This window comes from Scleropages formosus, chromosome 10 (assembly GCF_900964775.1).
Source record: "Scleropages formosus chromosome 10, fSclFor1.1, whole genome shotgun sequence".
NCBI classification, from domain to species: domain Eukaryota; kingdom Metazoa; phylum Chordata; class Actinopteri; order Osteoglossiformes; family Osteoglossidae; genus Scleropages; species Scleropages formosus.
The window spans coordinates 11,375,905-11,387,678 of record NC_041815.1 but is presented as its reverse complement, the minus strand read 5'-3'; the positions used below and the strand labels follow the sequence as shown (position 1 = coordinate 11,387,678).

The 11,774-nt window shown below is 39.0% G+C and overlaps 1 protein-coding gene across 1 annotated transcript; it reads left to right on the top strand.

Moving 5' to 3' along the window:
- Positions 1-19: 19 nt before the first annotated feature.
- On the top strand, positions 20-9,990 carry LOC108938266 (protein phosphatase methylesterase 1-like). Its single transcript, XM_018758732.1, has 14 exons — positions 20-289; positions 1,079-1,172; positions 1,903-1,995; positions 3,917-3,974; positions 4,648-4,699; positions 5,223-5,377; positions 5,556-5,646; positions 6,002-6,067; positions 6,156-6,282; positions 6,590-6,719; positions 7,334-7,378; positions 8,550-8,614; positions 9,171-9,238; positions 9,627-9,990. Exons 1-14 carry the CDS (start codon positions 204-206, stop codon positions 9,643-9,645), a joined length of 1,149 nt encoding a protein of 382 aa, XP_018614248.1. The 5' UTR covers positions 20-203; the 3' UTR covers positions 9,646-9,990.
- Positions 9,991-11,774: the final 1,784 nt, after the last annotated feature.

Sequence of the window (11,774 nt, the reverse complement as noted above, 5' to 3'; positions counted from 1 at the left end):
AAGCTGTTGCGCAAATAACTACAACTCCCAGAATTCTATACTTTCGCTACGGTGTGGGTCGGGATCTGGCTGCGCACGGAACATTTTTGCCTTCTCCACTTTAACTTCAACTGCGGAGGATTTGTATTATTCAGTGGAAAGCAGAGTATTTCGGCGTTAGACAAGGCATTTTCATATTTTAGAACGCTCTTTTGTTTATACTGATGGAAAAACAATTACATCTAAATCTGTTAGCATCCAGACCGCCAATTCCAGGGGGTCTGCAATCCGGGTCAAAAATGCGAATGGGGTAAGTAGTTTGGCAGACGTAGTTGATTTATGTCAAATAATTAACATTGAAATTATAAGGTGTTTATTTTTTTATGTTTTATATTTAGAGGCCATATTTTTGCAAAGATCAGTGTCACTTTTTATGCATGGCATGGCATATCACATATAATATTTGATGATTCAACTGACTGCAGCCCTCGAACCAAAATTAGTATAATAATGATAATCTGTTGTACCGAGATAGTTGGAAGTACTGCAATAATCTGAACCCCGTTAATCCGACCAACTGTGGGTTCTCTTCATAACAAGCAAGTCTGACTTGTTTTTACAGTGACTGGTGACACCAGCAAAAAAAGGCCTTGTACTTTACTTATGCCGGTTGGACAGTTGTGGTTTTAAATTGAGGTCACATAGAAAATAAACACCCTTGACCACAAAAAAATCTGTATTTTCTGTTCTTTTGTTAAATGTCATTTGTCATCATGACTACATGACATCCTAGAAACTGGACAATGGTCATCTCATTAAACAACACAAGTTTAAGAACCATGCTCAAAACATATTTTACAGTACTTTTTGTATGTTAACAAACAAACATATACTAATTTTAATGCAAAAGTACTCTTTCAAAAAATGTATTTTAAAAAAAATCCTCTGGATGTTAGAGGACTTCTGTCTCTCTGCAGGAAGCAGTATGAATGCAGAGGTCATCTAGTGCATTGCAATGAACAGCATTACGAATAGTGTAGGGTAGCCTTCTTCTGAATTAAAGCATCCTCTCCAAGCATGTTCTTATTTTACTTTGCAGACCTGGAAGAAAGAGAGACTTTTCTCCACTACCCTGGAATAAGTACTTTGAAAAGATGGAAGATGTGGCAGTGCAGAATGACAACAGCACTGATATATCCTTTCTACATACTGTCTTGTGAAGGAAGCTCCCACACACTCAGTGTCAATAAAAATTTCTGAAAATCTGTTACACACACACAATGTCTACAACCACTTGTCCTGAGTGGGGTTGCGGTGAACCGGAGCCTAACACGGCAACACAGGGCGCAAGCCGTGAGGGGGAGGGGACACACCCCAGATGGGACACCAGTCTGCCACAAGGCACCCTAAGCAGGAGTCAAACCCCAGACTCGCCACAGAGCAGACCCCAGCCAAACCCGCTGCGCCACCGCAGCCCCCTGAACATCTGTTAAATAATGTCAAAAGAATCTAAAGTGTAAATACTTACTAGCTGTGGGAGAAGTACAGTTTTCTGTTTTGCTTACTTTTAAACAGGGGTTCCTGACCATGAACTTTTGAGTGCTGAGGTCCCCCAAAACTAACAATAGTAATGAATTTTCATTAGTATTTATTTATTTTTATCTTTATAGAGCGTTCTTCTCACGCAGTGACACAGCGCTTTAACACAGGTATAGAGCAAGAAAAACTGATAGAAACAAGGAAGACAAGTTAGACAACTACTATCTACCTGACAACTAGTTCACCACGTAGAGTGATGCTTTGTCATATTGCTGACTCGAATATTAAGAAGCAACATCATTTGCAGCCCTCAAGGCTCATGTGAACTCTTTTTCTAAGGCATGCAAATGTGCAGCTATGTTGATAACCTTGACCACCTAGCACACCTTTCGTGTCTACTCAAGTGGCTCCCAAGGGCCTGTTCTGCTCCTGTTACATGGTGGTGGTCACTCTGCTCTCTCCTGGGCTGTGTTCACAGTGAGTTACTTTCTCGTCATCTGCAAACATCTTTATAGTAAGAATAGTAGTGCACATAAACCTTGGCAGGCTTCTTTGGTCAAATTTAACATTCTCTGTCAATTTTAGAATCGTTGGTGGTTTTAAGCATCAGTGAAGCCTTTACACAAGTAGCGCGTAGCACTGCTGTCTCACAGCTCCTGGGTGGTGCGAGAGGACATGGGTTCGATCCCCGCTCAGTCTGTGTAGAGTCTGTATGTTCTCCCCTGTCTGTGTGGGTTTCTTCTGGGGGCTCCGCTTTCCTCCAGTACTCCAAAGACATGCTGTACAGGTTCACCTATAGTGTGAGTGATAGAGAGACTGTGTTCCACTGATGTATGGATGAGTGACTTATTGTAAGTAGTGTACAGTACTAGCAGTGTAAGTCACCTTGGTGGAAAAGGTGCGTGGGCTGGTAACACTACATAGAGTTCATTGGAAGTTGTTTTGGAGAAAAGCATCTGCTAAATGAATAAATCTAAATGTACACACTACACCTACAAGAAGGTTTAGCGCTACTGAAGAAGGAGGGTGAATTTTTTTCCGCTGTCAGTTTCTACTTACATGAAACATTTTTTGCTCAACTCGGCTGTTTTTCACGTTCGACAAAACCAACAAAATACCATTAGTCTAAACCTAGTTAATATTGTTGCAGAACTTATAGTACATCAATAAATATTAAAACATGCACCACCATTTACTTCCATTTAGGAGAAATTATGACTTTTTTGAATTGCCGGGATAGTGATCAGTAGAGAGTCTATAGCTGTATGAGTAGGTACAGACTTCTGTATTGCAGTTAATGAGACCACTCTGGTGTCACCAGGCTATTTTGAGACAGACAGTGTGGACCCACTTCAAAATGTGTTGGTGTAAGCTGTCTGCATGGCTGTTAGTCTGCTCTCTGTATTGCATGTTTTTTGTGTCTAGTTAAATACTTTGTATCCCTTTACTATTCATGCACCTCTTTCATTGCAAGTATTGAACATTAAAATGTTCAATGTGATAGGGTGGCTGGTAGTGTAGCGATTAGCGCTGTTGCCTTTGGACCCAAAAGTTGCAGGTTGAGTCTCACCTCCAGCTGTAGTATCCTTCAGCAAGGTACTTGCCGTAAGTCAAAGTCAACTTTATCACTTTCACAATATGTTTAGAACATACATTGTAGTGAAATGGTGTTTCTCTCGGACCGCAATGTGACATAGGGGGCAACCTATGCAACACTAATAACTAAAACACTGAAATAAAGTGCAGTGGTGTGGTCAGTTCAATAAATATAAATGTAAACAGATTTAAAAGTAGTGCAAAAAGGTGAGTTTATTTTGTGCAACATTTGCTTGGAAAAAAGGGCTAGTGTGACCTAATGTAGGTCGATGTGGAATGTATTAATAAAATACAACAGCTATACTACTGGCGTCCTGTCCTGGATATGTCCCCTCCCCCTTCAAGCTTGTGCCGTGTGTAACTGGGAGAGGTTCCGGCTCACCGCAACCCAACTTGGGGAAAGCGGTTGTTGACGATGGATGGATGGATGGATGGATGGATGGAACAGCTATACATGGCATAGTATAAATTACTCCAGTAAAAACTACCCAGCTGTAAAAATGATTAAGTAACTGTAAGTAGCTTAACATTGCAAGTTGCTTTGGAGAAAGGCCTCAGCTAAAAGAGCACATGTAAAATGATATATGCAGTATTTTTACAGCTACAAAAGGAAAAATTTGTCAAATAGTGAATGTGGCTTCCTGTAGTCCAAGCTGAAATCAGAATGGGAAATGCAGGTTTGTGGTCCATGAGTCTTAACCAATGATGCTGAAAATTGGGTAGCATAATGAATCTTGTCTATGGTTTATGGAGGTTGGATAAATGTAAAAGTGACCTGTCCTTCTTAATGCTGTGTCTCCAGGCAGTGATCTGTAGTCGAATCAACTGCAGAGTGGTGGCAGTGGACCTCAGGGGACATGGTGAGAATGCTCACTCCTTGTTGCTCCAGATGTCTTGTATTTCTTGATGCCCTATGTTGTTGCCAGGAGTTCTGTTTCTTTGCTTTCAGTTTGGACCAGATGACATTCCATATCTGATGTTCAGGTTTTGGGACAGGGGTTACATGGGCTTGACTGATGGTTCATAATGCAGCTATAATCATGTCTAATTAAATATGCAGGATAAACATTTAATGTAAACAGCATTAAAGTTCTGTTAATGACAGAAAACACTGCAGAAAACCTTACTGTAGCTGAAAGATTTCAGGATATTGTTGTTTTTGTCCACCATTGCAAGAATTGGTACTGTACACTCGTACCTCAGAATGAAATCACTTCTGGACTGCTTTGTGGAGCAGCCCCCTCACCCGAAGTGCATTTTTCTTCCATATAATGTTGACAAGCAGACATGCAGACTATGTTCACCCTCCAAAAGAAAGTGTCAATATAAAGAAAGAAAGAAACTGGAAAGTGTTTGTATCTTTGAACATTTGCTTTATGCTTGCAACATGAGGTACATGTGTTGTCTTATTTATAAGTATAGTGTATTGATTTGATTAGAAACTGCAATATTATATTGATTTGGTATTACCTAGCAAAATACATGCACCATCTGAAAAAATATTTGATAGGATTTATTTTTCCCTTTTTACAGGAGACACAAAAGTAAAAAACTCTGAAGACCTTTCAGCACAAACTATGGCTAAGTAAGTAGTACGTTCAAGTTGGTGACATTTCCTTATTTCCTAAAAGAGTTTAATTCCTGGTAATTTTAGATTTGGCATTAGTTTTGAAAATCTCAGCTTCAGCAAGGCTGATTATGTAGTTTTGGTCGCAGGTCCTTCTGGGTACAATGACTGCGGTGGTTGTCCTTCATGCCATTTTCCTTTCATGCTTCCTTATGGAGCAGTGTGTCTTTTATATTATACTATATTGAATATTATATTATATTCAACAGAAAAGGGTGCAACTGGTAGTATTGTGGTTAGAGCAGCTGCCTTTGAACAAAAAGGGTTGCAGGTTGGTATCCCACCCCCAACCTCACTATCCTTGAACAAGGTAGTTACCCTAAATGTCTTCAGTAAAATTATCCAGCTGTATAAATGGGTAAATAACTAAGTAGCTTAACATTGTAAGTTGCTTTGGAGAAAGCATCAACTAAATGAATAAATGTAAAAGTAATTAAGCTTGGTATACATTAACCACACTAATGTGAATTGTTTCCCACAGGGATGTTGGAAAGGTGCTAGAAGCTCTTTATGGTGAAAATGCTCCACCCATCATGATTATTGGCCACAGTATGGGTGGGGCAATAGCGGTTCACACGGCAGCAGGCAATCATGTGCCATCTTTACTGGGACTTTGTGTTATTGATGTTGTGGAAGGTAATTTTTGTGCTTCAAATATAAAGGCGTTTAAAAGTATCATTTTGAACACGTTTGTTACTTTAATATTGGGGACCAACCAACTGTGCCTCATCACAACATGGGATGACATTACTATACCAACTGTTATGTTAATGTGTTAGGCTGTGCTTAACAGTTCATATCACTTACCATCCAGGTACAGCAATGGATGCTTTAAACAGCATGCAAAATTTCTTAAGAAGTCGTCCAAAAACCTTCAGATCATTGGAAAATGCCATTGAGTGGAGGTGAGTTACAAAGCTTGTTCAAATAAATATTTGAATATTTAACTTGAATGACTCTAAAGTAAAATGAGTTTTCCCTTTTTAGTAAGAAAACACAAACAAATCAGTGCAATTTAAATCTTTACATGCATTTACTGTATATTTCACATTTACAGTATAAAATTACATTTTTTTCTTAATTCAGAGGGACTTGTAAGTTTAGAGGTTTATAGCACAGAAATACTGGAAGTGCATTAAATTAAATGGTTATCACCAAAAGCAAACCCATTGTTTGGTGATCTAAGTCAAGTCTTAATTCATGTAAGCTGTCCCAGTGTATACAGACTAACAGCACAGAGATTGCATTTCTTTGTACCAGTGTGAAAAGTGGACAGATCCGGAACATAGAGTCTGCACGAGTCTCCATGGTTGGCCAGGTGAAGAAGTAAGTAAGAGACTCAGCTGGAGCCAGACTTGAGAGTCTGCTTTGTGTATCTCTAAATGCATAAATAGAAGTCTGTTTGTTTTGGCAGGTGTGAAGAGCCACTGAGCAGCCCTGGGATATCAAAGAGCATTGTTGAAGGTATTATCGAGGAGGATGAGGAGGATGAAGGCGAGGAGGAGTCCAACAACAAAAGGAAGAAGGAGGATGACCTAGAGGCAATGTTTATTTTTTAGCATTTAACCAGTGAAAACAATTTTCACATTTACAAAATATTGTTGAATAAAATTGCTAAATCGCTTTCGGCAAACATAGAACACAAAAGGTGGGATCCGTTTTGTTTCAGTTGCCCCATTTTTCTTCTGCATCTGTCATTACATTCACTAATTACAGGATTATGAAATGACATATGTAATGGTCCTATTGTGATAACACATGCACTGATTTTGTCGTTCATTAGTGTATGTGTAATTTTGATCATAAAACTTATGTTCAGATGCTATTTCTGCCTGGTGTTTTCTGCAGGTGAAGAAGGAGAGCTTATACACCTGGAGGATTGAGCTAGCCAAGACTGAGAAGTACTGGGATGGTTGGTTCAGGGGTCTTTCTGCCCTCTTCCTCAGCTGTCCAGTTCCTAAACTGCTTCTCCTTGCAGGTGAGAAAGCAGGCAGGCAGGCAGTGATGAGTTAGAGAAGCTCACTTCACAAGTCTCACCTTAATTTGTTTTCCAGTAGCACAGGACACCGATCAGCAGCAACATCCCAAAAGATTCAGTGGCCTTTTGAGTCATTTTTATTCAGGCTAGTGACAGGCTCTGTCATGAAATACTGTAGTGCCATTTCCTTCCTAACAGTCTCAATGTTTTTCCTTGGCCAAAATACAGTGATCTTTTTTTTAGTGAGGTAGTACATACCTGGATGTGTTTCAGCTTGATTTTGAAAACTTATTTGAGAAATAAACAAAGGTCTAACAACTGGGACTATTAAACATTCATAGGAAAATACAGTTAAAAAAGCATGAGAGTTGTATTCTTCTTCTGGCCATATTTTAATTCTTCGGCCTCACTCTCTAATTATATTTTGGTGTAATTGAACCACAGTTTCATCACAATGTAGTAAGCATTCTCAGACATTTAATAATTTCTTTGACTGTTGGTGAATCAGCATTACATATAACGACTTTCAGCAGTGTGTGATGATGACTTGACAAATAATGGTGAACAAGAGGTTACACATAACCACTAACCATTAAGCTACATCCTTGCTGCAGGTGTCGACAGGCTGGACAAAGATCTGACCATTGGACAGATGCAAGGTATGATACTGACATAACACAAACTGCTACTGGATAGGCAATGAATTTTATACACTCAGCTCTCATATAAATGTCTCCTGTACACCAAAAAAAAACAGCTACAGTAGCCTATAAAAATATATTGCTTTTTTTGTTCCATATGTTAGGCTTCTTATGGAGGCATGGACATCATACCCCTTCCATAACAAAGCCAAATGTTTACTTTAGTCCATTCCACATTGACAGTCTTGACAAATCACACCCCTCTTATTGTAAATCTAATATTGCAGGTGAAACAGCAGATGCAGTATTAGTATAATTATGTAACTGATAGTTTGAAAAACTATGTACAATGACCCATTCATACAATAGGATCATTTGTACTGGGGTAGTTCAGAGTAAGTCCCTTGCAGAAAGGTGCTAAAGCAGGAGCAAGAATCAAACATTTGTTAGTCATCCTACACGGAGCCTGTATTGGCAGTGTCCACATGCTTTATACAAACCCCATTTCTGGAAAAGTTAGGATATTTTCTAAAATGCAATAAAAAAAAATCAGCAATTTGTAAATTCTCTTGAACCTTTATTTAACTGACAAAAGTACAAAGAAGTGACTTTTAACATTTTGGCTGACCAACTTGATTGTATTTTGTAAATATAAGAAAATTTCGAATTTGATGCCTTCAACACACTCCAAAAAAGTTGGGACAGAGGCAAAATCAGAGTGAAAGTTTATAGAATATTCAAGTAACACCGTTTTGGAAGATTCCACAATAAACAGGTGAATTGGTAACTGGTGAGGGTATCATTGACTTGGCTGCTGTTTCTTGCATTCTTGCTACTTTTATTCCAATCATCTATGCTCAGTTGTTCAGCAGTCTGTGTTATTCTGCTGAGAGAAACTTCGGATATAGCTAAAATACTGTAATTGCTCAGGAAGATTCATTCTTATTAATTTTGAGCTATGTTGATTTAAATTCATTTAAGACAAACTCCTGTTCATTACCTATTGTTGATTGATTTATGCAAGTTTTTTGGGGATACAATGGAAAATGGCTCTGAAAAAAAGGCTGTTATTATTTTCTAAAATAATTCTATTTCTAATAATTATTCTCTATTTTACAGCCCACTATTTCAACAGTCACTCAGTGATGTATGTATATTACAGGCTCATTGTGTAAAATTTTCCTAACAGGGAAATTTCAGATGCAAGTTCTTCCACAGTGTGGTCACGCAGTGCACGAGGATGCTCCTGAAAAAGTAAGTAACCGTAGATCCTTGTAATGTATAAAAAAATTTATCTCATCAGGGTTCATATTTGGTTTATGTCACGATGATGACCCCTTTCTTCCTCAAAATTTGTGGTGTAGGAAGATCACAGTTGACCTACCAGGGCTGAAACTGAATAAAAACTGATTTCTTAAAGCACATCGTTATCAGAGCCAGTGGTTTTGATTTAGCAGTGCAGTATTTTGATGTCCTGTTATACCAGACATTAATGTAATGACAGATTATCATTCTGTTTACCATCTACAAAGAAATTTATACTGATATTCCTTCAGCAAATACACATCTGACTCCGTTATAATACAGTGATTGATTCCCAAATATTCACCAGACTGAATAACAGCTTGTGGTAGTAGCAGCAAGATTGTCAGTGTAATTCTGTGATATTCATTATTGCTAGGCATCCATTTATTCAGTCATATGTTTATTTTAAATAATACAGTGTCCTCAGGAAAACAAAAAAGAGCAGTTAATCTATCTGTATAGTGTTCTTGTTTCAGATACTTAAGTTGTTTTTACTCTAAAACAGGTAGCTGAGGCCCTTGCTACATTTATGGTCCGACACAAGTTCACAGAGGCAAAAGGAGGCTTTCAGTGGTAAGACCTACGTATTTTATGTTTCTCTGTCCCTCACCACCCACCATGGAAAAGGAAAAAATTATGATCTTTTAGATCTGTTTTGATTGGCAAAAGTTGCTCAGCTTTTTTGCCATCAACAGAAATTCCGTTGCTTTACTTTATTTCAATAAACACAAACAGTCCCATAAAGTATTAATGACAATTTGTCATCCTTTCGGAACTTTTCCCTACTCTTCACAATACAATATTCCTTTTACACTTGGTAGTTGCTTTTGTCAAATCAGCTTTTTCATAAGGTTGAATTAACATATTCAGTTGTAAATTACTATTATTTTTGTAAATTCCACAATGCATTGCTATAAAGTAGTTAATGCTGCTGACAGTGTCTGCTTTTTGATTCTTACAGTGTGTTCCCAGCTTGCTAATAAGCACTGAACATTATGGACACCACTCTTAACACCCCTGCCTTGGCTCCATCTAGCTTCAGCAGCATAGCCTTAGGCCTGAAGAACACTGACATCATCCTGTGCACATTGCTAGATGGACAGACAACCATATGATGCTGATGTTTCAGCTACTGATGTTCTTAGCTCTTAAATGAACAAAATAATTTATCGTATTATTGCTGTTATTTTTTTATGATTATTGTAATGACAGTGAAAAATAGATGCTGTAGTGCCAACTTACTGGAAGTTTTTTCTTTTGAAATTGCAGGGATTTTTTTTTTTTTGCTTACCTGTATTTTCTGTCATTCTCAGCCTTTATTCTATTGGGTGATAGACATGCTGCAGTATTGTCTTTTCATGTGTTTATCATGGTTGGTTTCTAAGAATAAATAAAATAATTTAATACTGGAATTTCTATTTTTATTTATTAATCTGACTTTATTTAACCCCCCCCACAACTACCAGCTGTTCTGTGCAGCTGAATTGGGTAGGGGCAGCCTGAATGTCATTTGTTTTTCTCAAATCTTGAGAAGAATAACTGGAGAAAACAAGTGCAAGAATACAATCATGAGCCTGCAACAGGGTTGCAGGTCTTGGAAACAAAGAATGTGTGAGTTTGAGGGTGTATAGGTGAGAGACACCAAGAAGCAGAGGCAGAGATTTAAGTCTGTCCTCCATCAATCTCCTCTCTGTCAATCTTACTGGAGTATTGAGCTGAAGGCAAGAGTCCCTTGGAGCAGTCAGTACCCATATTTGCTCAGAATGATGACATGGGGGGAAAGACAGTGTCACGGTGTCCCCCTGGAGCGGAAGCACCGGACCCAAGTGTGGAGCACAGGAAGGTTCCTCAGGTGGTAATCCAAAAGACATAGTCGAAGAAACAGGCAAATGGTCACCGATGTGCAAATGATATCCGAAGGGAGAATCCGAGAGTTGTAATCCAGTAAACGGCGAGAAGTCGTGGTTAACCAGGAAGTCGTGGAGATACAAGAGCGGGCACAGGGAAACAAGGAAGAGGATGAGGACGCGGGCGAGAAGGAGGAGGACAAGGACGAGGAATCAGGGAAGTCAGGAGAGCTAAGGCAAGAACCGCGAGTGAGTAACCAGGCTGAACAAGGTTCTGTGTCTTCTTGTTCTTCAGGCTTCCCTTTTATGCACCCGGACCCTGATCAGTCGCTGGTGTTCCCTATTGCCAAGGCGGAGAATGTGACAGACAGTTCTGTTTTGCTTAATATCTCTCCATGATGACTTTGACATGCTAAGGATTTTATTCATGTAATTCACATGATGCAATGACTTATACTTTCATATCACTGTTATTGATGTAGGTATGGAAAGTGCTCCAAATGCTAGCAGTTTTAATTATCAGGTCAAGACACCCTGCAGTTGTGCAGTCAAGGTCAACAGATAAACACATTGTCTTGTAACCAGAACAATGATATTAATTTAGAACACCCTTTCTGTGAAGAGGTAGCAAGAAGTTGAAAAAAAAGCACCACCAAAGCACCAACACAACTCCTGAGGAATACATCTTAACTCTTTGAGGTAAGAGAGGCCATCTTTCTTCACTGTAATCCTCTCTACATGTACATTAATATGGTATTGTGTGACAAAGAAATGCAAAAAAAAAAAAAAAACAAAAGGGTTTGTGAGGGTTTTTTTGTGATCCTGGTGTTGCCTAGTTTTAAATTGTTTAAACCTCAAGTCCTTATTCAGAATTAAATGGTATTAAGGTGTAATTTAAAGAAAACCACCTTGGTGTGCGAGAGTAGAACCATCCCTTGATCCATGAGGAATAGACAGAAAGCTGATGTGGAGACCAACCAGCCCAAATGACTGCTTCCCAGGCCTCGCATCCTTTCAGTTCCCTTCCTTGCTTTTTGTTGGCTCAAATCTCTGCTGCGTGTGTGTGTGGAACCTGGGTTTCTTCTCCCTCCCCCAACGCTCCTATCATCTTCAGCTTTATGTGCGGAGGCTGAGCCATGTACTTCAAGTGGTTATAGATATGGACTATTCTCCTCACTTACTGGGGTTGATGCTGCAGCAGCACTGGAACTCTTGGCTGTACTCATGCACCCACTTTTTGGCCACTGCAACAGACACAGGAA

Coding starts and splice junctions, on each gene's coding strand:
- LOC108938266 (XM_018758732.1), top strand. CDS start 204: ATGGAAAAACAATTACATCTAAATCTGTTAGCATCCAGACCGCCAATT. Junction 290..1,078: donor GGGTCAAAAATGCGAATGGG/GTAAGTAGTTTG, acceptor TTTACTTTGCAG/ACCTGGAAGAAAGAGAGACT. Junction 5,647..6,001: donor GAAAATGCCATTGAGTGGAG/GTGAGTTACAAA, acceptor TCTTTGTACCAG/TGTGAAAAGTGGACAGATCC.